At 33.5% G+C, this 26,675-nt stretch overlaps 3 protein-coding genes and 1 long non-coding RNA gene across 11 annotated transcripts; 1 reads left to right on the top strand and 3 right to left on the bottom strand.

Moving 5' to 3' along the window:
• Positions 1 to 5,003: 5,003 nt before the first annotated feature.
• On the bottom strand, positions 5,004 to 8,784 carry LOC133695201 (protein KINESIN LIGHT CHAIN-RELATED 1). 5 transcript variants are annotated; one of them, XM_062117079.1, is made up of 3 exons: positions 6,937 to 8,784; positions 5,958 to 6,229; positions 5,004 to 5,360 (listed from the first exon to the last, which is right to left on the bottom strand). In XM_062117079.1, the coding sequence occupies exons 1-2, from the start codon at positions 8,619 to 8,621 to the stop codon at positions 5,986 to 5,988; spliced, it is 1,929 nt and encodes a 642-aa protein (XP_061973063.1). In that variant the 5' UTR covers positions 8,622 to 8,784; the 3' UTR covers positions 5,004 to 5,360; positions 5,958 to 5,985. The 5 variants fall into 5 exon arrangements, with proteins under 5 accessions (XP_061973063.1, XP_061973064.1, XP_061973062.1 ...); XM_062117080.1 differs by having other exon boundaries at positions 5,004 to 5,502; XM_062117078.1 differs by having other exon boundaries at positions 5,941 to 6,229.
• An 876-nt stretch (positions 8,785 to 9,660) lies between these two features.
• On the bottom strand, positions 9,661 to 16,079 carry LOC133695366 (autophagy-related protein 9-like). Of its 2 annotated transcripts, XM_062117316.1 has the most exons (11): positions 15,618 to 16,079; positions 14,683 to 14,765; positions 13,532 to 14,179; positions 13,095 to 13,415; positions 12,796 to 13,018; positions 12,012 to 12,191; positions 11,695 to 11,901; positions 11,524 to 11,601; positions 11,360 to 11,430; positions 11,126 to 11,236; positions 9,661 to 10,824 (listed from the first exon to the last, which is right to left on the bottom strand). In XM_062117316.1, exons 3-11 carry the CDS (start codon positions 14,104 to 14,106, stop codon positions 9,960 to 9,962), a joined length of 2,631 nt encoding a protein of 876 aa, XP_061973300.1. In that variant the 5' UTR covers positions 14,107 to 14,179; positions 14,683 to 14,765; positions 15,618 to 16,079; the 3' UTR covers positions 9,661 to 9,959. The 2 variants fall into 2 exon arrangements, with proteins under 2 accessions (XP_061973300.1, XP_061973299.1); XM_062117315.1 differs by lacking the exon at positions 14,683 to 14,765 and having other exon boundaries at positions 15,618 to 16,078.
• Positions 16,080 to 20,966: 4,887 nt separating this feature from the next.
• On the top strand, positions 20,967 to 24,123 carry LOC133693944 (CDT1-like protein a, chloroplastic). Its single transcript, XM_062115330.1, has 7 exons — positions 20,967 to 21,476; positions 21,565 to 21,684; positions 21,782 to 22,019; positions 22,452 to 23,084; positions 23,308 to 23,509; positions 23,594 to 23,684; positions 23,857 to 24,123. Exons 1-7 carry the CDS (start codon positions 21,061 to 21,063, stop codon positions 23,912 to 23,914), a joined length of 1,758 nt encoding a protein of 585 aa, XP_061971314.1. The 5' UTR covers positions 20,967 to 21,060; the 3' UTR covers positions 23,915 to 24,123.
• Positions 24,124 to 24,153: 30 nt separating this feature from the next.
• LOC133693945 (uncharacterized) lies at positions 24,154 to 26,454 on the bottom strand. Of its 3 annotated transcripts, none has more exons than XR_009842209.1 (6): positions 26,147 to 26,453; positions 25,992 to 26,054; positions 25,766 to 25,882; positions 25,011 to 25,679; positions 24,772 to 24,923; positions 24,154 to 24,660 (listed from the first exon to the last, which is right to left on the bottom strand). It is a non-coding gene; the product is annotated as an uncharacterized LOC133693945 (long non-coding RNA). The 3 variants fall into 3 exon arrangements; XR_009842208.1 differs by having other exon boundaries at positions 25,011 to 25,184; positions 25,451 to 25,679; positions 25,766 to 26,054; positions 26,147 to 26,452; XR_009842207.1 differs by having other exon boundaries at positions 25,766 to 26,054; positions 26,147 to 26,454.
• Positions 26,455 to 26,675: the final 221 nt, after the last annotated feature.

Below are 26,675 nucleotides of genomic sequence, written 5' to 3' on the forward strand. Positions count from 1 at the left end.
ATCAATGCTATGAAAATAACAATGAATTGTCAGTTTTATTTGGGATGTTGACTTTCAAAATTAGTGTTCCTGATAGTCAAATGACTTTTTTTTAATTAGAAAATAATATAAATTATATTTTAAAACTTCATTTAATAATTTAAACTATTAGGTTAAGATAGTTTTTTGACATAATATTAAAATCTTAATAATCAAGCAGTTACGAGTTCGAATCTCATTATTTTTATTTATTTGATAAAAATTAAATATAAGATACTTGTATAAATTTCAAATTTAAAAATTTTTTACTAGAAATAATATATTAAAAAATAATATAAATTATATTCTAAAATTTCATCTAATAATTTAAATTATTAAGTTAAAATATCATATAATTCTTTGTTTTTTATATGTATAAAAAAAACATGACTCTTTGACGTCCAGGTTTATAACTCTATATGCATGATCGCTTTGCTTCCCTATCGTAAGTTACATTCCAGTACTGTCCTGGCAATGAAAACAGGAAATTACTGTTAAATATTGTGAAGACTTGTATATAATCGAAAGCTTTCGTGGGCTTATCATGAACGAGCATGCAAGGAATTATGCATGCATGTTGCAGACACCAGCACAATCCAAAAGCTCAAATCATTTTATTAATTCGTGTAGTTCTTTTCTCATTAATTTCATATATATATATATATGTAACTCAACAATATTTATATCTTCTCACGTATGAGTCTTTCCACATTAAATAAAATTCCTCCTAGCAATAACACAAGTACAGCAATTGAATCTTAGCTTCCTTCTTCATAAACCATTGAATTCTGCATCGAAATATTATTAATAAAAATAAATACAAGCTTTTCCAAGTCATCTAGATGGTCTCTAGATAAAAAATGGCGATGCTTAGACAAAAGCAGAATTATGTTTTACATCGAAGTCCACATTAAGTGGCTGCGGTAGAACTGGAGTGTGTCCTATCCAGAAGTGCAGAGAATGCATTTGAATCCCTTGACCCATTCCCTTTGACAGCAATTTTTTTTACCAAATTCTATTACATTTTCAATTCAAACAACAAAAACAGTAGAAAAAAATATATATTGTTGTGATATCACTATTATATGTAATTATTCTATTTTTTTTATTATATTTTATTCAGTAGAAAAAAATATACATTCCCCCAAAAAAACAAACCAATTGTTCACAATATTTAAAAAGATAAAACTAGAATTGCCTCGAACCACCAATATTTGACACAAGCTTGCAAGAAAATCATATCAAATATAAACACCACAAATATTATAGATTGTGTCTTGATGAGAAGATCCTTACTGGGATAACAATGATGATTGGGATTAAATAATTAAAAACATTTTATCCACCCTGAAAATTTCCAAAATAAATTATAATTTGCAAGGAGAAATCAATTAACTAAAATGGATAGCAAAATAAGCCCTCATTTTAGAGGTACAATATCATTTGCATCGTATCGAGTTAGAATGCTAAGAATGATTATTTTTTTTTTGTTTATAATGAATTTGATGGAGCAATTTGGTATGTTGTTTCAAGAGAAGTTACAAATAATAAGGTATATGGTGCACCTCATATGTTAAAGTCCATAATTAATACGAGTTTTTCATCATATCCCTACTCGGTAGAGTCATGATATCCTAATTCATTTTATCGAGCATTTCAAAAAAAAATAAAAAAAAATGATTTTATTTCTTAAATGAAACAGCATATATATTCCATAAAAAAATATCTTAGGAATAGTTTTAAATATCATGGTGGGACATTAAATATAAACCAAAATATGTCAGCGTCTATGACCCCATCAATGTCACCACTTGTCGTCTCACTGTTTCCACATATAATGGCACCTACAGATTTCATATCTCCACTAGTATATCGAACTAAGTCTCGATCACTATATCATGGTTTATTTCTACAACAAGCTTCATGATTGTATTTATTATTATTATTATATTATGACTTATTTTCATTAACGTAAGTTTAAATGAATTTTCAATTGTTTTCTACTTGTATTTTTATTTTACATATTATTGTTGATAAAGTAATTTTAAATATTAATATATATTGTTTATATATATATTCTACTTCTTTCAAAATATCCATAAAAAATTGATAAACCAGGACAAATTTCTTCAAGATGCAAAACTTTTTTCTCTGAATTCAAAATTAAATACTCTGATTTGATATTAGATAGCACGTAGTATAATAAATTGTCCCAGTTTGAGCATTAATTTAGAGGACTTTGGCATCTAGAAGTTTGAAGCCTATATAACAGGATGCTGCTGGTCTACGAAGCTAGCTAATTAATTAGTTAATCGGTTGATAAAATCAAGTGTCATTATTCCATAAAGAATTTCCCATAAGAGAAAAAGGTGGCTTGAGATTGAATTTCACTTGATCCAATGGTCAATGGATATAAAAATTAATCAATGCAGTTGCCTAAATGAAGCCTAGTGCATTGCAATAATAGGCTTTTCTTCTTCTCATGTTAACAGGCTTTGATCAAATTAGTCTCTCGTAGATCCTTAAACAATTACCATAACCAAAACTGGGTAGAAAGTGTTCAAAAGATAGTAGCAATGCACGTGAATAAATCAAGAGCTTTCATCACCTCAGTCTGAAAGACAGAAAAAATGCCTCCTAGCCCTCTTTTCTATATAGGCTAGCTAGCTCTAAGATGGTATGTTTTGCTCAGCCTGCATGCAGCTAATTAACAACTTAATTAAAAAGACTCTTGAGTGGAGAAATTATTGTCTTAGATCATATAAATATGATCATGTAGGATTTGTTTGAGTATAGCAACGACTCTTTCCCTTCGAAGAGGGAGTAGTTTTGTGGTCACAGCAAAGCTCAAGCCTATTTACTGCATGATGAGAGGAATAGGGTGGCTCGTCTGAAGAAAGAACAAGCTCAATAAGTAGGTGGAATGGCTCTGAATGGCAGTTAACTCCTCTTAATTTCATGTTAATGTCCCTTTCTCTTCATCTTGACTTGCTTTAATTAGTGGAAATGAAGTATTTTATTAAGATTCAATGAGTTAATTAACTGTGTGATTAGAGAAACACAAAGTAAAAATTAACATGTGTGGCACTGCATCAACGTCGACCTGCCAAGTTATGAAGACAATAATGGATGTTTTGGATATTCGGCCGGCTTGTTGCGAGTTCTTGTCTTGACTCGGGACAAAAGTTAAAATATACTTATTTTCTTAAATAAAATATGAGTAATATTTATTCTCTGAAGAAAAGTAATATTAGTGCTACGGAAAGGAAAAAGAAACGTCAACTGTCTTGACATTGAGCCACGGTATGGTTTTCTACAATGAGTTTTTCCAAACGTTTTTTTTCTTCGGGAAACAACATGTTGTTTGAGAGGCTGGACCACTCATTCAAAGAAATTCTAGGGTGTGTAATAATGCATTTAAATTAAAAATGTATCAATTTAATGTTTCTTTTATTTTTTTTTATTATTTTGATATATTTATATCAAAACCATTTAAAATAAAATAAAAACATATCAGAATAATACCTTTTCAACCCCATTATTCTTTAAAAATCACCTCCAATTAAATATAGCTCATAAAAGTAATAAATTAAAACCATGATTATAGTCTAGCTAGGTACTCGCTGATGCACTTGGTGTTGAAATAATTATTTTTGTAATTCGGCCACGTGCTTCAAAATTCATCAATAGAAAGGTAAAACAGAGACTAATCAATTGTATTTGGGAGAACAATCAATGAGAAATATCTGTAATCAAATATATATATAGATATGTTTTTTTACTTTATATAGTAATTAAGTTTCTTTTCAAAGTCTTGCCAGTGGAAACTGGACAAACTATTAACCAATAATAATACGTGAAATATCTGTATTCTTTCACTTTATTGAGAATTAATTTACATTCAAAAGATTTAATCAATCTTATTAATTGAAATGTTGACGTGAAGTTAGATTTAGTTGACACTATTTTCGTATTTTCTATTTTTTTTTTGAAATAATAACATTTGAAGTTATATTATTAATTTAATCAATTAAGGCCAAACAGAGGTCCAAAAATATACTGCTTTGACTGATATTTTTGGACTTCTCCCTAATCTCTCCTTGGAGACGAAATTTCAAATCACCTTATGGACTATGGAGTATTATTTTGGTTTGAGCTATATATATATATATATATATATATATATATATATATAAATTCGTTGCATCTAGAAGCTTGAAACTTAATTAATTAAGTGAATGCTAAATTAATATATTGGCTAATTAACCAGTTGAGGAATTCCTTCATTGAATTCCAATGGACAAATATGGATTAAAAGTGGAAAAAAATTGGTTCGAAAAGTAATACGCGGACCGTATGAACAAAAAGGATTAAAAACCATTTAATTTATTTCCCAAAAAAAAACCTCTAGCTACATTCCTTGTTTATGAAAATTATTTATCTAGTCCTTGTGCTACCAAAAACAATTAAATCTTTCCTTAATCATGTAGTTTTTTTTTTCAAGAATACTTTTTTTTCTTCATTGAATATTTCAATCTTGCTTACTAATTTTTTTTTCTCGAACAATCATTGAAAGAATATTAAAAAGACTAATAAAACCAATAACCGAAACAACATACAGAAAAAAAACAAAACAAAAAAAAAAGAAAACTTGGAGTAACATAGAAAGAGAATATAGAAAAAAAAAATAAATGTTGATCTGCAACAACAGTAACAGAGAAATCAAAAGGTTTAAATTCAAAACATACTACCAAATAACAACCTGATAAAAAAATAATAATAATAATCAAATAAACATATAGTTCCCTCGTTAAAAATACTATTGTTCCTCAACAACCATATATTAGTCCACAAGTTGACCTTTTGGAACTTGACTTGCATCATTTCAGACCATTGCAGTTACAGTAAGTCTTGAGTCTAGTGTGCTCGGTATTGCTTGCTTCTCCTTTATTCTTCTATTTATTAAAATAATATTAATCTGAAAATAATATAAAACTGATGAAGGGCTTAATTTATAGATTAGTTTTAAAATACAAGGATTAAACATACAAGTTTTGGAATCATGAGGACTAATTAATTAATTAGCCAATCTTTTGTTCGGGTGGTGCAATGAAACGACTCCATAATAATCGTGAAACGATGTACAGTCCAGCCCAAACCCAGTGAGGATAGACATTACACAGAGCCCAACCCATGTCCCATTGTGGCCTATTGTATCGTCGTCGTCGTCAAGATCTTCCAAGTGAAAATTTTATACTACAGTAACCACGTATAATCCCCTCCGTCTCAGTTGCAACCCTTGCTCAGCAAGCATCATTCCATGTGCTATTGCCCCAGCAAAGCTACATAAAATTCACAATGTAGTGCAGACACTAGAATAAAACAACTTCACATTATGGCCAGATGAAACTCCAGAGAGTCTAACAGCTATAATTTCTCATCCTCTAATGGCTTTTAGGGTCCAACTGGTCACAAAGGAACAGGCTGTAATCTCAAAGTCACCAATACTCAATATTTAGAAGCATACGTGGAATAATCATATTATGTTAAGTAAAAGTTGTTAACTATAATGGCGACACTACATGGAAAGCATGATTGAGCCTCCGTTTAACATGGATTTATGCACAGACGAGATAACCGTACAAGTTTGTTTGAAGAAAGAACTTGGTGGATGAAAAACAAAATTGAGTAATTTCAGTCTTTATCAGGCAAACACAACCACAGAAAAGCACGCATCCCCAAAACCAATTTCATATGAAACTGTGTTTGTGTTGCTTAAATAACTAGAATTATACAAGTACATGTGAAAAAAAAGGGGAAAAAAAAAAGCACCACAGATAGCAATAATAAATTATCATATCCACTTGTAAGAAAAAAGCTAACCGGAAAAAGAAAAGAATAGCTGGAAAGAGAAAAGCTAACCAGAAGCAGAGATGTACCAAAGTGCTGGATGTTTATCAGACTACGTTATGCTTGTTTGATTTTGGCTGAGAGGGATGTCATGATGTAAGTTTCTTCGTTTCTTCCAGAGGGGCCACTGTGAGGCAAGGGCAAGGCTTTTGTAGGAAGCTGGTTTGTGGATGCATCACGAGCTTTTGTCTTTAGTTGTTCCCGAATTCGACGGGCTTCCATGAGCATATCATGTGCACTTGGTCCATGACTTTCCCAGGCATCTATTGCTCGCTGCTGGAATTCAATGGCAAGGGTATAGCTGCAATATCCAAAAAAAAGTTTTTAGAAACTATGAAATTCTACTTTGAGATAGAAACCTAAAACAAAACAACCTTATATGACACTAAATTCCATGCCATTTGCTAGCAGCCCGATGAATGAATGAATGCATGCAGCCATGACATGCTTAATTGCACCAGAAGTATTAACTTTAATTACCACCATAAGTAATAACACAATCAACTGTTCCAGATTCTTCATAAAAAAGTAAATTTATACTACTATAAACCTTACCCACAAATGATATGGTGATAAAAATGTATTTTTTATCTACCAAAATTTTTTTTTTTTAAAAAAAATAATTTATTTACTCGCTCGTGTAAAAGTTGAGTCAACAGAGAATGTTCTAATTTGGCTTGTTGAAGGCTTTTGAGAAGGTAGACGGTGGAGAGCCAAAGGTCCAGATGAAAAAGAAATGTTGAGCACTTGCTCAAAATCAAAATTTTTTGCATATTCACAGGTCCTTTGCGAAGTGCATGCATTCTTGCATGCTCACATGCTCGGCCTGACATATATGAATTTTTTTTCCCTTTATAAAGGCTTCATGAAGAGGAAGACAGCATCAAAGCACTCATTTTAATCAGCATAACAGATGTGGAATAGCAACCCAATAATGATTTCTCAATGAATCAAAAGCCATGCGCTAGCAATAAAATCAGGAACCAGGAACTGAGGACATATTCTTACCTTCCCATGGCACTATATGCTTTCGAGAGATTCTGGTATGCCTCAATTGAATCTGCATGATGAGGACCAAGAGCTGCATCCATGATGTCCTTTGCAACTGCAAACATCTGTGCAGCTGACTGTGGTCTATCCAATTCCAAATACGCCGCCCCCAAATTGTTGTAGACATATCCAATTCCAAAATGTTTGGACCCAAAGCTCTCCTTCAACATTTCAGCAGCACTCTCCAAGTAAGGAATTGCCTGAGTCACCTTGCCTGTCAACAAAAGTAACCACCCAATTCTAGCAGAAACACTTCCTTCTGAATGCTGTTCTTGTGGGAGCTTCTCGAGCATAGACTGTGTTCTCTTTAGCAATGAAATTGCCGTTTCAAACTCATTCATATTCTCATATAGCATTGCTATCTCTGAGTATGCCTCAGCAACTTCAACTGGAGAAGCTGTTTCTTTCTTGTCAAGAATTCCACAGGCAATTTCCAGACACCTCTTTGCATCTGCAATCTTTTCTAGATGACATAGTGCCTTTGCCATAGAGATAAACACTAATGCTCGAGTCCCGCCATCTTTCTCTGTCTGCTGGACAACACCCTTCAAAGTATTAATAGCCTCATCATACTTGCCCAATGCAATCTGCATATTAGCAGCATCAATCTCAGCATGAAGCAATTCTGATCTAAGACCCCAACTCTTCAAAACCTTCTGTGACAGCACATTCTGCTCCAATGCCTTGTCATGTTCCTCCAACCCACTATATATGACCCCGAGAAGCTTCCTATCATATGCAACCTCCACAGAATAATCCCCAAGTCCACTCTTATGTATATCCAATGCCTTCAAACCAAACGGCAAAGCCTCATTGAAATTCAAAACTGCAACATAAGCCTCTGCCAGTTCCCTATTTGCCACGCCCAATTCTTTACTGCCTTTATCCATAGTCATTTCCTTGATCTCTAAACACTTCTTAAGATTATCTATGGCCTCCTCTCTCCTCCCCATCGCAGTCTTAACATTAGATAACTCAAGCAGCACAGCATGCAACACTGGCCTAATATCCTCAACATTAGTAGTCCCCTCCTCCTCCAGCCTACCCAGTATCCTCTTTGCCTTATTTAAATACCCTAAACTATCATTAAATCTTTTTAAACTATAACTAACAGAACCCATTAATTGTAAAGTCATAGCAACAAGAAAACTAGGCTTATCATCACCAATATCAAGAACTTTCAAAGCTCTGGTAGCAAAAGTTAAAGCCTTTTCAGGGTCCTCACCTTGTTGGTCAAGTTTAAGACCAACTTTCAATAAAGCCAAACCAAGTTCTCTCTCATCAAAACAAGCCTCCATATCTTTAAAAGCTTCGAGCATGCCCTCAACTGTCGCTGCAGACTCAAAAGCCTCTTCAATTTGAGATCTTTCCTTGATTTTCTTCTGCCTAGAGGAGATTTGAGGAGTTGTTTCAATAAGGGTACCACTATTTCGAGATGGGTTTGATTGGGATTGGTGGGGCTTGATAATAAGGCCATTGGTTTTGGTGCAGGATTTGAGATTATTGGTAGGTGAATGAAGTGAGTAGTAGGAGGGTGTGTTTGTGGTGTTAGATGATAAGTAGTTTCTGGAGAGAAGAGGAGTTGATGTTTTAGGTTTTTGGCGAGTAAGATGAGAGAGAAGTAAGATTGAAGCTCTTTTCATGGTGGGAAGTTTTGTGAAAAATGGTTTCTTTTTTGTTTTGATCTTGGTTTCAATTGCTTAAAAACCTTAAACCCTTGCAGAACCCAAAACCCTTTCGAGATGTCTGGTTTCCCTTTCCCCTGTCTTGTCTGTTAACACGCCTATATAGAGGAGGGGTAGATGGAAAGAGGCTATTTTTGCTTTTATATATATATATATATTTGTGAAGAAAGAAGAATCGGTAAAATAATATAGTTTGTATATATTATAATTGAAAAATAGAATATTTATAGTTTATTTTATTCCGAATAGTGATATTTTTAAAAATATTAAATAAACAGGAAAAAAATTATTAAATGAATAGGAGAGAAAAAAAATCAGAAATATTTCAATTACAACATAATCAATATTATTAAAAATAATTTAATAAGATAAATTTAATAACACAAATAAAAATCACTATAAATATTTCAAATAGACTAAACTTACTGTAAAGATGATTTACTTATTTTTTATAACAAGTATGACCTAGTCGAATTATCATTAATAATCTATTGAAATTTTTAAAATTTTTATTGAAGATGTTATATTTATATTCCTGAGATCTTTTAAATTGTACTATAATATTATAATTGGAGTTTTAATATTTCTTCAAAATCTTTTTTTTTCTTCTCTCCTTTTTATTTAATAATTTTTTCTTAATATAAGCTATAAATACCATATTTCTCAATCACATGTACAAATTATATTATTTTACTAATTATTTTTTAATTGTGCTATTACATTAATATTTTCAATTTACTATACTAATTTTAAAATAAAAATTCATGGAAAGAAGAGGAGGATTCTTTGTGTTGCGTTGAAGAATTGTTTTGATATGAGGTATTAAACTAGAATCATAGATTGAATGAGTTAATTTAAATGGATTAAAACCAATCAAAAACAATTTATTTCAAAATTAAAAAAGAAAAATATTAAAACAACATCATTTATATTTTTTAAAAATCAAACCAGATTTTAACCTGGTTTCAAAAAACTTATCAAATTGAAGAAACGAATCTTATATGCAACTGCAAAGAAATTGACTAGTTGATTAGAATGGGATTTGGAATGTATCAATGGATTGCATTTGTTTTTACAGTTTCAGGAGGCATGCAGTGACTAAGGAGTCTGTTACCTTCCAAATTGGGACGAGGCCTACTTGAGAATCTAACCTCGTGATGAATCTTATGTACAACAAAGAATACATTGTTTCCTCTTTACACAGAGAAGAAATCACAGTCCATCTTCGGAAACCCATATGCATTCCACAAATCTAAAAACAAGAACCCCTCAAACTGCTGAAGATGTAATTGACTCTCAAAAGCTAGGGGGCTCTCGAAATGCAGGGGGTGTGTCAGGTGGCCTGCTATAAATGTCGTCAAAAAGAAGACTCACACTCCTTCCCGCTTCAATGTCATCATCCAAATAAGTGGTCCGGGACAACCTGTTAGTGCCTCTCCAGTCCAAGTGTTGCTCATGGTCCTCTAAGCTTTTTTCCGATAAATTATCATAGTCATTTTCAGAAGCATGGAGGTTGAAATCAGGAGGCTCGAGAAAACTTGCTTGGTGGAAATCAGGAGGCTCGAGAAAACTTGCTTGGGGCTGCGCACCAAATGGGGCACTTCTTACCCACCAATGGCTCCTAGTAGGATGTGCAAGGTTGCTGGAGTCATGATGTAGTACACTTTCCTGGAAGAATGGGGCAGACGTTGAAGCACCCAAATGAGACTCGGAACGGTCCTGGTAATTGTGACCCCAGAACTCTTCATCATATCTTGCTTCATTTTGCTCCAAGTTGGATGGCGTCCAATAATCCCTGGAATGCTGTTGCTCAGCTGCTTCAAATGGTACTGCTGTGGCATCTCTCGTGTTGTTAGTTGAACTATGAGGTCGAGAAGTATAATACCAATCAAGAAGATAAGGATGATTCCTCTGATCTATATCAAGTAGCCACAAAGAACCCAGCTGAAAACCGGGAGTATTAAATGGCATTTCCCTTGAAAAAGGAATGTTTCTATCACCGGGGCCTCTGAAACTGGGGCTCCCTCGCCACATTCTAGGAGAAGAGTGCGTATGTCTAGCTCCCTGTCCTTGCAAATTTTGGTCCCTAAAAGTTCTAAGATTTAATAGAAACTGCTTTCCCTGAATGTTGGGTTCCCATGAAGGATAGCTACTCTGGAAACTGCAAAATACAACGATGCAAGATGAGGAGCAAGCACAGGGAACAATGAAAACAAAACTACCAGCAGGCACCTTGCAAGGGTTTATTTCAATTTCCAAGAGAGGACATAACAGTGGCAAATTTACAAAATAATGATTAACATGCCCAGAATGACTAGTTCCCTTTAAGGAACAAATACAATAGCATCTCATCCTGAGAATTTTGTTGTGCATGTAAAGCAAGCACAAGGACAGTCACACAAGGTTTCAAAAAGCTTATCAAATTGAAGAAAGAATCGACAATTAAAATGCTAAAATCATACCTCAAAAATGATTTCTCCATCTTCCCCTGACAACTCCTCTGGGAGCGAGGTGCATTGTAGGGCGAGCCATAATTGCTATTTCCATAGTTTTGAAAATCAAAAGCACTAAAACTGTGACAGGTCAATAAAGTCAAGGATTGAATATCGTCAATGTTAAGAAACAAAGCTAAAATATGGTTTGGTATCTAATTCCTTAAGGTTTCAGAATTTTTAATATAAGAACATGTGACTCACCTGCAAACATCGCCAACACCTTCAACATCCACTGTGAAATCTGCAATGAACTGTAAGATGCCATCCACGCGCTACAAAAAATCACAACAAACCAGCTTGAAATTAGCCAATATATGTCATAGCTATAACTAGATAAACAGTCTATCAGGAGATGAAATGGATACCTTTGGGACAACAAATAAAAGCAAGAATGGAGTGAGGAAAATTGAAGCCATCTCCTCAAGTAACATCATTCCAGTATACTGCATAAAAACCATAAAACAGTTAAAATGGATCAACACCATCATTAGGGAGGTCTCATTTTCATATAAATGCATGAATTTCATCTGCATTACCTGAAATAAGGTTTCAAACTCCATACGGACCCTCTCAGTATTTTCTCTGCCCCGCCATTTCTTTGGCATATAATGTGTGTACTGGACCACCATAGACATTGCCCCTTCTTGATCAAGGACCAGGAGCTCATCTGTAACAGCAGCCCGGCTGATAGCTGTTATAGTTCCAAAAACAGCAGCATACCAAAGCAAGTTGCGCCCAAATATCTGCAAAATTTAAAAGACTATCATGAAACATACATATTATCATCAATTATGACTGCCAATTTTGTATTATTTAGTATCTTTTTAAGATAGTATAAGTGCAAGTATATTACATGGCCCTCTAGCAAAGATTCCTCCAGAAATGCAATGATGATCAGGATAGCAGCAAAGCCTCCAGAGACAAAAGAGATGAACTTCGCGATGATTGAAATAATAGGTGAAGGGAACTGCTTTAAATAATCTGAAGCGTGCATCGCACTGCTACTGATCCGATGCTTGAACAAATGGTCAGCCTGCAACATAAATACATGCCATCTTAATTATAGAAGTGTTCAGGGAGGTGGATTCATATCTGAGAAATGATTTCAAAAATTGCTAAAACCCTCATTCTTTTATTGAAATAAAGCTACATTATGGAAATGGACTCTCATCTCATGCATGAAAATGGCAAATAGAAGAAATTTTTCTTGTAACAAAATAAATCTAGCAATCTAACATGCCAGAAACAAATTAATAGATTTAAACAGGCATAGCCCTCATTCATCCAATAATTAACAAAACCCAACAATATCTTGCTTCTGTTCATTACAATGCCATCAAATAAATCAAGCTCTGTTTCATAATCATGAGAAAATGTGTTATCAGAAAAAAAACATCCTCTTCTGACTAGAAGCAATATTATAAAACCACCAAAATATGTTCACCTTATCAAGAGGTTTTGCTAGTTTAATACAAATATAAGACGCAAGATTTGAAAAAAAAAAAACTAGAACACATTCAAAAATTTGCACTCAACACATCCTTGCCAACATTTCAGAAGCAAGCAGATTGATTATGGAAAGTTTTGTTTGAAAATAATGTCACAGAGAGAGAGAGAGAGAGAGAGACAGTCTGTACCTCGTTGAATTCTCTAAAAATCCACCTTGACAAATTTGACCATCTTCGAGATGATGCTGTGCTTGGATGATTATAAAATTGTTCGGCATGCCTTAGGAAGAGATACACCAGCATGAATATAACAAGAAATGGTGCAAGGACAAGCATTGCAAGCCCAACTACCATAAGTCTTTTCTTTAATGCATTAGGATTATAAATGAAATCCCTCCTAACACAAAAGTTCCTGCAGAAGTACATTCTAATGAGAAAATGCTAAATAATCAACATTTAAACAGGAAGTCATGTGAAATTAAACATACCGATCAAACATGCTCTGTAAGATGCACCAATTTAAGGTCCACTCAAGGGGCTTTGTCAATATTAGGCGATGCTGCATTCCATTTGAACCTGTCCTGACAGTTGGGCCAACACCTGGAATCCACAGGGAGATTGGAAAAGCAAGCACTCCTTTGTTGAGCATTCCAATCAAGTAGTTCTCTTTCCGCATCAATCGCATCATGATGCCATGAGCAGTAAGGTCCTTAACCACACACAGTTGTTGTGAGTGTTGCAACTGAACAACCTTTTCAAGAACTGTAGCCCATGACATGGTTTGAATTTCATTGTCTGTGACATGGAGACTGCAAAAAGATAATATTTTTTCTATTATTGAAATACAATGAAAAGTCAATATAAAAGAAAACATCTGTACTGAAGTAAACTTCCAACAAAAATTTTCACATATTAGATCAGCCACCTGTTATAATAGAAGCGCCGGGTACCAAGAATGTCCCTCAATTGAGCGAAAAACCTCAAGAAACAGAAGATCCAGTATATAGAAAATAACCCCAAATATCCAACAATGATAGCTTTTGTAAGCGTTAGAGGGGTTAATGGGTGCAGATGGAGAGCTTCTTTAGCAAGATCACAAGGCTTGATTCCAGATTCAACTGCATCCATCCCACACTTAGCATTACGAAGACCATTCCAGTCAACATATAATAAAAAAAAACCTGAGAAACCGATGGTGAAACCCATGCTAAAAAGCTCAACTATCCACTTTATGATAATACACCAAAGCCCTTTCTCGCAATAGTAATTGTATAATCTTTCAAAGAACAGGTCCAAATCAGCAATTGTTTCCACATTCAACCTATCGCCATTAAGAAGCCCTGAAGGGCTCTCGCAACCAGGACTTGGCACCCTTCTATAGTCAGACAATTCAATCTCTGGTGGAACATTGTCAAGCAAGCGGTTTGACAAAGATGATTCACCACGCCATTTCCACTTAAATATGCTCAGAGCATTAAAATTTTGCCCACTGAACATCATATTCACAAACACTTACAGTAGGCAAAAAGGGCCAGTCCATTCCCCAAACTGCATTAATGGTTAAGGCAAAGCTCTGGAAATGAAAGAAAAAAATGGATCAGACTAGACATGCCTTTATATAGCTACTTTACACAATCCCCTGTTTCCTCAGTAATCAGCTAATATTCAAAACTTGAGAAACTAGAGAAGTTGAATGCTAAACCATGCCACTTCTACTACACTCAACTAAAAAATGCATTTACACAACCACAATATCTTCCACTTCTCATTCGTCAAATGTCACTGAGAAAAGGAAGAAAAAAAAATCTTCTGGGAGGAAAAGAAGGGGCAGGGGGTGATGGAAGAAATTTTCCACCAATATTACCAATGCACCATATTAATCAGAATGAAGATGAGCACAACAAAGAATGTGTTGTTGAAACATAATGAAATTATACCATCATTCTGAAAGTATTCTTACATCTTCAGTATCCTAAATCTATTAAGACCCGCTGAAACAAACATTTTTAATCAATGGGTAATAAAACAGAATCAAATATTCCCACATAGTTCATAGCGTTTTGATCAAGTATCTACCTATTCATCTGCCAAAGCTTAAGTCCTACAAGGCAATCAATTTTCACCCAGTTCTACAATACAAACAAGGGCTTCACTGCTGCCTGTAAAAGCAGCACCAAAATGATATTGATCAGTCTGCTAATGTAAACACACGTAAATGCATACAAAAATGTGAATTTTATAGATAAAAACAATATGGAAGGCCACTAATCCAGTGACAGAGAGGGAGTTTAACAAGGAGTTCAAAACTAATCAAGGCATCTACTAAGAGCAACTAAAAACCAAGATCAACTCCCTTTATTTCCTAAGACATGGTCTAGTTTCATCTCCCTTTTGTGCCATATATAAAAGCTGCAATAGGGATTTTTCACTCTTTAACAAATGCCAGAAATACATGATCTCTCTGGAGGCATTGCTTTGCTTCTACAACTACTTAATTCAAGTGCACTATCTTTGCTATCCCCGCTGCTCCCTTTAGTTAATTAATTAATAACAATCAAAGCTACGACCAAAAAAATCAAATTTAGCAAGAGAAATAAGGATAGTGAAATCACTAACCACTTAAGATCTCTAATAGAACCCTCCAATTCAATATGCAAACAAAAAGTCACAAACTTTTAAACTGAAAATAAATACCACTTAGAGCAAAACCCAGAAAGGAAAAACCAAAATTAATCGGATAAAAATTCACGAAAAAAGGAGATGGGCAATCTTTATTTGATCATATAATCACTATATTGAGTCAAAAAAACAAATTGCTTAATCTGGATTAAATTACTGTAGCTTAATCCCAGCTGTCCATGTTGATTAGCAAATCAAACAAAACATTCACATCATTAACTGAAAAAAAAGAACTAAAAATTCATGTTGTATTCATGTTGTACGGTATCATTATCACTTTAAAGGACAAAAAAAATTGATTCGAATCGAGATAAGACAAAACACGAAATTACCTGGAACCCAGAAAAGAATAATGATATGACCGAAGGGTGGAAAAAATCAAGAAAAGGGTGAGGATTCAGTAAGGTCAACTATAAGAAACTGCACTGAAATATTTTGTTTTGTCAAAAAGAATTGAAAGACAGAAGAAAACAGGAAAAGGGAGAAGGGAGGGAGGGAGGGAGGGAGATTGCTTGTTTGGGTTGCGTGGTTCTTTCTTGAGGGAATTGAAATTCAATTGGGAATTTTTTATATTTTAATTTTAAATTGTTATTGAGAAATGGTAATGTGAAAGGGTAATTTAGAAAGCTTTTTGGGCATCTTCTGTCTCTGTCTCTATCTCTGCTTTTGTTATTACTTGAGATGGATGTTAAAAACGCAGTAGCAGTAAAGGTAAAAAAGCCTCCTCCGTGGTGGATTGAGCAGGAGGAGGAGGAGAGGAGGAGGAGACGCGACTTTACAGAAAAGCAACAACCGGTACTTCCCTTTACTTCATGGACTGGGAAATTAGTTAGTTCCAATTTCTTGGTGACCAGGTTTCATCATTTATTTATTTGTGCATTGGAGAGGTTGTTTGGTTGTGCAGCGGTAATTTTTTTTAAAATAAAATATAATAATATTTTTATTTTTTAAAATTATTATAATAAAACAATATAAATAATTATTTTTAAAAAAATATAATTTTAACTGAGTTGCGTATTTATATTCAACAAATACTCTAAAACATGTGGAAAAAATATTGTAGCTTTCCCCGCATATTTTTATTTAAAATTATTTTTTAATTTTATCATTTATTTTTATCTTTTTATGTTTTGTCTTTTTTTTTGTTTTTCCCCATATTTTTTTTTGTTTTTTCCCTTATATTTTTAGGTTTTATATGTCCCCCCCCACCCCAAGATTGCCTTCTTTTATTTTATTTTTTTATTTTATTTTGTGTTTTTTTTCCAAAATTATTTTTGTTGATTTTTTTTAATATTGAACTGGTTGAGAATTTAGTACTGTAATTTTTTTCTTTAAAACATTATGGATTACTACAATGTTTTCCTACATGTTTTTTTTATAAATTGTTTTTTTAAAATGATATTTGTCGATTTCTTTTTATATTGAGCTGGTTGAAAATTTTACTTCGTAAATTTTTTCTTTAAAATACTATGAATTGTTACAGTATTTCCCCGCATGATTTTTGTTTTACTACAGTGTTTCTCCACGTGTTTTTTTTCAAAATTATCTTTGTTAAAAAAAATTTTAATATTGAGCTGGTTGAGAATTTAGCTTTAACTTTCCCCACATGTTTTTTTTTATTTTTTCATTTTGTTTTTGCTTTTTTTTTTCAAAATTGTCTTCTTGTTTTTCATTTTTTTGTTTTTTTTTTCAGAATTGTTTTTATTAATTTTATTTTTTTATATGGAGCTGGTTGATAATTTAGCTTTATAGTTTTTTCTTTAAAACACTGTGGATTGCTACATTGTTTATCCACGTGATTTTTTTATGATTTTTTTTCAATAATTGTTTTTGTCAATTTTATTTTTTTCATATTGAGCTGGTTGAGATTTTAGCTTCGTAGTTTTTTTTCTTTAAAACACTATGAATTGCTACAGTGTTTCACCGCATAATTTTTTTATAATTTTTTTCAAAATTATCTTTATCAATTTTATTATTTTTAATATTGAGCTGGTTGAGAATTACAATTGAATATCTCCTTATGAAACACTATAGATTGTTATAGTGTTTCTCTACATAATTTTTTTCCTTCTGTTTTTTTATAATTGTTTCCAAAATTTTCTTTGTTGATTTTATTTTTTTAATATTAAATTGGTTAAGAATTTAGCTTTGTAGTTTTTTCCTTGAAAATATTTTGGATTGCAACAATTTTTTTTCATATAATTTTTTTATATTTTTTCTACAAGCCCACGATAATGCATAAGCATGCCAGAAGTCCGCAACATCGTGCGGGCATGGTATCTGGTAAAATCTAACAGATAGACGCTTTTCTTTTACTATATTATATATTACAACTACAATTTAAATAAAAATATGGCTTTATGAATGAATATAATTAAATAAAAAGAAGTTGTATGTATATTCTTAACTTCTCTTGTTTTTTCTAAATAAGTGTTAAATTAAATTTAAATCATTTAATAATTTAATTTAATTAAAATGCTAATGAAATATAAAACCAAAAACAAAACAAAAATTTAAAGTTGGATCAAATTAGTGTGGATTTGATGAAGAGATAGATATACTTTGTTTTTGCAAATGTATATTTAAATTAAAAAAATATACCAAGTTTTAATATTTTTTTATAATTTCACATATTTATATAAAAGTTATTCAATAATATATATACTCATAAATAAACTTTATAATTATTACAAGCCGAACTTTATTATTATTATAAGTTATAATTCTCGTATTGCTGGACGATATTTTATGAAATTGATTTTTATTTAATCACGTAATGATTATAATAGGTATCCATAAAAAAATATTTTTTAATTAAATCTACCCTCTTATTCATGTAATTTATTTTTTTATAATGACAAGTATTTTTTTTATTACAACATGGTTTGTTAAATAAAAACAATGAGAATTAAAAAAATATTCATAGAATTCTAATAATTTGAGTAAAAGATTCAAAAAAATTATCTTTTTAATTAAAAAATCAATTTCTTTATTCATGTATTTTTTTCTATGAAATTTGTTTTTCTAAATAAAAACTCTTATGATCATGAAAGCATGTTTCAATTAAAAACAATAGAAAATTAATGGATCAATCATTTTTCACGCTTGTATGGTAAAATATAAAAATAATAAACATTAAAAAAATTACAATAAAAAATAACAAAGTAATATTTCATTCTCATTGAATATTAACTATTAACAAAAACAATTTTAAAACAAATCTAGACTCAGGCGCATGCATAATTATTAATATTATCATAAAAAAGACTTGCTATTGTAAAAAACCATGCATAGTTGGATAATTTTTAAAATATCATCTTATAACTTTTTAAAAAAATTATTCTATTTTTTTTAAATAATAACAATTTTTTTAAAAAAACTTATACACATCTAGGCCCAGAAGGATGGATCTACGTGACTGGCTTGAGACAAAAAAACTTGATGCATACATGGATCTTTTAAATGTTTTTGCCTAAGCAGATAACACATCATCTTCTTCTAGTTACTTTCAATGGATGGAAAGTCAATGTATGAATCTTTGGATTTTAAAAATTAAAATTTCAAATTGTTTCAACATGAAAAACTAAAATTTCAACTTATTTTAACTTGGAAATCCAGAAAAATAATAGAAAATATGTACACAAACATTTTCAACCCTAAAATGTTAAATTAAATAAAAATAAAATTGATTTAAATTTCTAACACATTTGAAGGTCAAAAGTCACTTTTAAACTTTTATTTCAAGTATGTTTGGAAGTGTGATTGTAATTGTTTTTTAAAGTATATTTTATTTATAAATACATCAAGATAATATTTTTTTATTTTTTAAAAATTATTTTTGAGATCAACGCATCAAAACAATTCAAAATATATAAAAAATTAATTTTTAATAAAAATAAAAAATTAAATTTTTATGGAATACATTCCAAACGGTACCAAAGAAACTGGTATGTAATAAAAAAATAATTTTTTTAGTTGAGACTAATAATCTAAAAATAGATCTAATGTGAAAAAACAAAAACTTTAAATTCAATCGAAAGTCTTTTGCGCCCTTGAAACACTAAAAAGGAAAATGACCATATTATGGTCATTGTTATTTTAATTTGCTGTGAATTATGAAGCAAAATTCTATTTTATAATATAAACCTTTAATTTATACAAACCTCGAATCCGTCAGTGATCAGATAGAAAAAAAATGAAAATAAATAAAATTCGTCGCATAATTTCTTAAAGGAGGATCAAGGGAAAAGGAGAAAAAAGGTGACACGTGAGAGAAAACGTCAAAGACCAACGTGTTTTTGTTATTTTAATTAATCAATCAAAGGGAGAGCCCAGTCGTGACGGTCTTCGATTCCCAGTCCACCAGTCCTGGGTGATTTTAGCTGAGTTTGAAAAGAGAACGAGTTATGCTGAGTTACTGGCGTGAATGGCTGCCGCCACATTTGCCACCTCACAAGATGTTCGAAGAAGTCACGCGTCCAAAGTTTTATTTCACTTGTCAATGTCAAAGACGTCTCAACAGGTTCATCCGCCTGCTTAGTCCTCATAATAATTCACCGGCAGCCGTGCATGGAGGGACTCAGGGGTGCAACCCTATAGTCTCTTCTTTAACTTTGTTCTGGTGCATAGGGGCAAAAACAAAACAAAAGCTGGATCCTCCAAAAAAGCAAGCAACTTCAGCGGCATCACTAGCAAGGACAGAGGATATTCCAGGAGGAGTAACGTGCCACAACTGCGATATCTTCGTGTTTAAGATTACGGTTAGAATATATTTTGAAAATTTTAATATTTTGAAAATTTAATTATTTTTTTTAAATTGTCTTATGTATCGATAATAAAAATAAAAAAAATTAGTTTAATACATTTCAAAATGATACATACCTTAAAAATTAACATTTATTATACTCGTAAATATGTAATTAATCTGTCTCCATGGAGAGAATTTAATACAGGAGGATTTTTAGAAAAAAAGAATTATTTGTTTTCCTTTATTTTTAGGCTTTGTAGTTTATTTAGATCAATATTTTGATTTATTTAAGAAATTATAGACAAATTATTTAAGAAAAATATTCAACAAAGGATGAGAAGGCTAACTGAATCACTCAAAGTCTTGACTTATCGATCACCCATGGTTTTTCTAAACTACGTTACAAAAATCAAATTAAAATCAACATTATATATATATATATATATATATATATATATATAAATTTTAGGAAAAAACTGGGTAACCGATTAACAAGGTAACGGGTAAAAAATTCAAAGTGCCGAAATATAATCTAAATAAAAAAAAACTGAAGAGGAAAAAAAATAGTTCGAGACAGGAAATATAAAAATAATTTTAAATAATTCATAGAAATTCTCTATTATGACATTTTTTTTTATCTAAATTATCCGAATGTGACTTGGGATGAACGAGCAAAATTACACGTGCAACTTTACTTTTTAAGCACGAGGACGTGGCACATGCACGGCCGTCCAGGTGAATGGCCCTTTCGTCTTTTCCTCGTCCCCAGTTTAAATGAATCGTCGTTTCCACCATCTAGCCAAACGGCATGTAGTAGACAGAGGAGTCAAGAAAGAAAAACCGCGGGAGGCAACGGACCAGCTTGGCGGGAAGTATGACGTGGCAAAGCTCCACCTCAGCAATTCCCGCCAAGAAAAACCCCTAATACTACTAGCCTGCCCTCCACCTTCCCCATCGTCCTCCTCCTCCTCTTCTGAGTCTGCAATCTCACTAAACACTCAAAATCAACAAGAAGAAGCACAGCAGCAATGAACTCCCTTCTATACTCACCAATCCCTTCTTCAAAATCCAAGAAACCTAAACTAGATTCTGAATCATCATCTTTAACCCCAAAATCTAAGCCTTCAAAATCCAAGAAACCTAAACTAGATTTTGAATCATCATCTTTAACCCCAAAATCTAAGCCTTCAAACTCAACAATCGCCACACAAACCCCAACACAGCAATCCCAACTCCCTTCCCGCCTCCGCAACCGCCGTGTCGCCCTCTCCTTAAAAGAAGTCCGTCACATCGCCTCTCAAGACCATGGAACCAATCAAACCAAGTCCGCTCGAAGACAGATCGCGTCTTGGCCTGAGGATTCCACCACCGATACCACCACCAGTAAACAACCCAAGCCCAGAAAGAATCAGTCTCGTGATGGGCACAATAAAATCCCCGATAAGTAGGTTTTTTGGGTCATTTTTTGAATTTCTTTTGAAATTTGTAGTGATTTCTGCTAAATGTTTTCTTTTTGTTTAAAACTTGTTAAGGTATGAAATGCTGGGTGAGTTTTTTGATAACTTGGATAGCTCGATCCGGTTGTTGCGTATGAAGGGCTCGATGTCTACTCTCTCTAACATTTCCCCAAAAATTGAGTCTTTAACAGACAGGTACTACTGATTACTGTATTGTCTTTTTTTTTTCTTTTTTATTATTTATTTTTTCATTTTGTAATTGTATATTTTAATTGTAATTGTTATTTTTTAGGAGGTTTACGCATAAACATTTGGCGCAATTGAAGTATATTATGCCAGAGGCAATTGAGATAAAGAGGGTGCTCAAGTTTGATGAGCAAACCAGCTGTATGAAGCCGGATCTTCAAGTTACTGTAAATGCTGATGCAATTCAATGTGATGATGGCAAGTTGAAAACTGAAAGTGAGAAAATATATTTAAGGAAGGTCTTCCGCTCAAGGCTTGTGGATTTTTATAGAGACCATCCTCAGGTTTTTTCTGTTTTTTGTGCCTTTGTTTATGTTGTTAGTGCTTAAAATTCATGTTATGAATCTATAACTCGGTTTAAGCTTAAGATGAATGTGTTTCTCTCTTTCGTTCTTTGTTTTTGTTTTTTTAAAATGACATCCATTACACTGTGATTTTGATGATGTTTTTGTGATGTGTGATTTGCATTTTGGGAAGCGGCTTTAGATCAGCTTGTCTTATTCTTGTATGTTCAACCGTTGCAATATAATGTGATTGAATGTGCTGAGGAAGCCACTGATTAGAATATTACTGACAGCCTTTATAATTTGTCCCTAGCTAAGAGTTGCGTTGAGTTGTATGAAACTGAGTTTGTTGTTTTCTGTCCTACTTGATTCAATGTACTTCTGTTTATAAATTCTGATTGATGTGTTAACAGTGCTTTTCCATGGCTTCAGGGTGATGATATTCCAGAGGAAATGCTCCCAGAGCCATTCAATCGCTCCCCATTGCTGGCAGGAACCCCAGCAATTGAAGAAGAAAAACCAGCAATGGCATCACTTTTATCCCGAAGTTTCAAGAGGCGCTTCTCCTCCCAAAAAGGTACAAAAATTGAAGCAGAAAACAGCCTCCAAAGATCAGTTTCCTCGGCTTTAGAGCCATGCCCCAGCAAAATCTCCTCCAATGAGAGAACTAATTATTCTGCTCCATCACCAGCCAAAGTGTCTTTCACACCTACCTGCAACCAAGATTGTTTGTCTGCAACACCAAGCAAAGTGAAAGATGCCATGAATGATGGAGATGATTCTCCCATAAAGATGGCTAGTGACCAATCAACTCCTGCAAAACTTGCCTTAACTCCAGCTGCATTGATATCTACCACACCTGCATTGCATCAGCATAAAAGATGCACGAGCCCATATAATGATGGTTCTTCCAACTCACCAGACAAGCTTGCTAGGCGTCCACCCAGCAGGTCACTGATATTTGAAACTCCAGTGAAGCATGCTATGGATGAACAAAGAGAGACAGGGGATGTATCAGATGATGATGATATCTTGAAAATTTTCCCTAAGAGTCTTCTGCAATCGGTAAGCTCATCCTGAATTCTCAATCATTTTCACCTGTCTGTCTGTGAACATTACAGGCTATTGATACATCTTAGCTGCTGTCTTTGATTGACTGCATACATTTTTATTTTGATATTTAAATTAATCTCCAGGGTTTCTGTTTTCTTGGATTCAATACTTGTGCTTTGAATTCAAACGAGACATTTAAAGCTGTGTTTGGTAGTAATCATTGTTGCTTCTGCAGATACAAGAGAAAGAACAGAAGGCTAAAGAGGAGCGAGATCCTGCAATCTCACAAGCAAAGAAGCGGCGGCAAATGATTGCCTGCCTTCCTAAGCTCTTCAACAAGATTCATTTCTTGTTTCAGTCAATAAGACAATCAGTTCTCACAAAAGAGGAGCTCATACACAAGATAATTGCAAGCCACTCTGATATTGCTGATAGAAGTAAGCAAGGAGTTTCTTGTCAAAAACCATAGACATTTTTCAGAACACCACATTAAGCTAACTCATTTTGTGTTTTGTATGCAGGAGAAGTTGATGAGCAGCTGAACTTGTTGCTTGAACTCGTTCCTGAATGGATATCTGAGAAATTGGCATCTAGTGGGGACTTGCTCTTTCGGTAAGCCTCGCAAACAATTCATTCTTTCTCCTTGCTTTGAGAAATTTCCTATTGTAATTGAGAATCCATTGAAACTCAGTAATTGGTTTTCATAGAAAATGAGCATGATAATACACTGTTCAAACTGAAGCTTTTCAAGCTGTTAATGTCACAATCTAATCTTATGTTGCAGCATCAACAAAATGTACAGTCCAGAAACTGTACGAGCACGACTTGAAGAAGCCAAGTGAGAAAGAGAACTCGATGTCTTTTGAAATCATAGCAAGAAACATGATGAGGGACGGTGTCCAAATTCTCCCACTTTTGTTGGCTATTCCTGAATGCCCTAATTTATGATATGCTAGCCAATGTTTGTATAAAAGTTTAAGGTAGTCTAGATGTCTGTGAATGATTAATTTGCTAACCAAATTGCAAGATAATGAATCCTCTTTTTTTGCAACTGCAATATTTTCTTTTCTACTAGCCGCAAGTGTAATATACCTTTTGCAGTTGATCTATTTAACAAAACTACTATGGAGACAACTTCAGCAATGATTGTAGAACTCCATTGTAATAACATTCCGCAGAAGTTTACTGATTAAGATTAGATTAGAGAGTTTGCAGTAACATTCACTGTACTAGTTTGGGGATATCGATACGCACTTGGAAATATCGAAAAATTTGTTAACTAATTGTTGTAGAAAATGATTATTAGTGCTCAATAAACGAGCTTTAATTTATTTGCCATGCCATTCGTTTCCAACATCATGATCTGAGTATTGTAGGACTCGTTTGTATCAGTCCCAATTCTCGATTTATTTCTCAACTTCCTGTTTCACTACGTGTCTTCTGCTGAACTTTCCACGCTAACTGGCTTAACTTTTCCTCATCATAAGTGGAAAGAGATGGTTCTTGGGACTTGTTTCGATCTCGCTCATTTTCTTTTCCCCGCAGCAGCATGTAAAGTCCGATGATAACAACAGCTCCTCCCAATATGCTGATATAGCCAAAGATAAATTAGGGACAGTCTCCCCTGTTTCCAAACTATGAAATTATATTCACCCCGTTCTTTTTTTTCTAATAATTGTGAAATAAAATTTAATTTTACCTGCCTGCGTGCAACTCTTCACCAAAAAGAAAGTAAGCCGTGATTGCCACCATTACGGTTGCAAGAGGACTAAAGATGGTCACAAAGACTGCCTCTTTTTCTTTGTTGCACCATAATTGAATGAAGACCGTCAAGCCACAACTAATGACTCCCTGCCATTGATGATTAATAACATGACTTAACATGGTTTCTTGCAAGCTAGTTTAATAATCCGTAAAGCTGTTCATGGATGAACTTACAGCAAATATGACGGACCAGAATATAATGCTGGATCTGATGCTCCATGCTGCTGGTTCGTGTTGTATGAACACAGTGAAGACAGCTGATTGTGCAGCCGCTAAGCCGTTTATCCATGCAGCTAGTGATAGTTGTGCAGGATACCTTTTCAGTGTGTATGCTTACAAGGTACACATCTATGATTAATTAAGGAAAATTTAGCACTCATTTGCATGCGTATGCTCTGATAAAATCAAGCATCTCTAAAGGCAAAGATACTCTAGCAAGGAGAATTAGCCTCATGTTAAGTTATAATTGGTTTTTTTTAACATTCCACGCCACCAATATTATGTTAGAATCTTATAACTCTTGTAGCACAATTGGAAATCGGAGTAATGGTCTGTGTTTGATGCCAGACCAAAAAGAAAGTCCAAGGGAAATAACAGAGTGGAGAATTCTATACCTGCATAATAAAATAGAGAGACCATGTAAAGCAACTCGAAACAAGCAGAAAAGACCCCTTCACCCAGTTTTGTTGAGCATGATTACTTCTGACATGGATTGGTGCGCCCTGCAAGCTTTGCACCTCAGGTCCTTTGTATAAAGTGATGGTCAAGACCCCAGCCAACGATAGTAACGTTCCGACAGTTTTAGCTATTCCTCGAGGGTTCCTTAAATCGACAATCTCCAACCTACATGAAATGAAAGCACTCTTCGTGTCAGAATCAGGATAGATATGATTTCTGGTCTTCGGTTATTCAGGTTTTGAAGTCCCCACCTGAGTATAATTGCAATTATGAAACTCATGGAGGGAACGGTATTGTTCATTGAAGCAACAAAGGTAGGAGAAGTGTATTTCAAGCTTGCAAAGTACATGTTAATTGTTAAGCTGGCCCTGGCTTTCGTCAAAAGAGAAAACTGTAAGTCCTTTTCCTTTTCTCACAAAGACAAAAAATTTTGTTTCGTTTTGCTTTATGTTGAAGCATATGGATTGCCCTTCATACCCTAGAAGAGAGAGCACACATATCTCCAGAAACAACACAATTATTAGCTTTGGCCTCGCTTTTCTGCAGGAAAACGAAAATCATATTAAGCAAAATGCGTTCGGTAGCATAATTTCATACAATAAACCAGCCGGTATCAACTGTATAGCTAATACCTTTGCAATTTATCTGGTGGGTGTATGCATGTGTGTGATGCACCTTTCAAGAAAATATGCAAGAGGAAACATCACTAAGCTGCCTACGATATCGGTTTGTAACGAAGACATGAGGGTTCATCCCATGATTGAAGACAGCTTCTGCAATGGTGCAGAGAAATGAATAGCCAATTTGGACCAAAATCATGAGAAGATGTGGCATGAATCTGGAGTAAATGATCCTGACTGCATTTAAAATCGCCATGGATCTTGAGTCTGCACGCACATATTTTTCCTTGTTTATATTTGAAGGACAAATTGAATGCATCTATTCTCGTGTTTATGGATGGAAGAATACCAACTATGCTTGTACATTTTCTAGAATCATTTACTTTATGAAATTCCAGCTCAGAAAATTGACTGCAATCTAGTGGGATTGAGAGCAAAAAAAGATGATATACTTGTTCTGTGCTCTTGACATGAACTGCTCAATATATGCTCGTTACAGTAATAAAAAGTAGGTGCACGCTTCCGAAATGTCCAAGCCATA

This window comes from Populus nigra, chromosome 5 (assembly GCF_951802175.1).
Source record: "Populus nigra chromosome 5, ddPopNigr1.1, whole genome shotgun sequence".
NCBI lineage: Eukaryota > Viridiplantae > Streptophyta > Magnoliopsida > Malpighiales > Salicaceae > Populus > Populus nigra.

Coding starts and splice junctions, on each gene's coding strand:
- LOC133693944 (XM_062115330.1), top strand. CDS start 21,061: ATGAACTCCCTTCTATACTCACCAATCCCTTCTTCAAAATCCAAGAAA. Junction 21,685..21,781: donor ATTGAGTCTTTAACAGACAG/GTACTACTGATT, acceptor GTTATTTTTTAG/GAGGTTTACGCATAAACATT. Junction 23,685..23,856: donor AGTGGGGACTTGCTCTTTCG/GTAAGCCTCGCA, acceptor CTTATGTTGCAG/CATCAACAAAATGTACAGTC.
- LOC133695366 (XM_062117316.1), bottom strand. CDS start 14,106: ATGATGTTCAGTGGGCAAAATTTTAATGCTCTGAGCATATTTAAGTGG. Junction 11,902..12,011: donor AATCTTTGCTAGAGGGCCAT/GTAATATACTTG, acceptor TAAATTTTGCAG/ATATTTGGGCGCAACTTGCT. Junction 11,237..11,359: donor GGTGTTGGCGATGTTTGCAG/GTGAGTCACATG, acceptor GACCTGTCACAG/TTTTAGTGCTTTTGATTTTC.
- LOC133695201 (XM_062117079.1), bottom strand. CDS start 8,621: ATGAAAAGAGCTTCAATCTTACTTCTCTCTCATCTTACTCGCCAAAAA. Junction 6,230..6,936: donor GCATATAGTGCCATGGGAAG/GTAAGAATATGT, acceptor TGGATATTGCAG/CTATACCCTTGCCATTGAAT.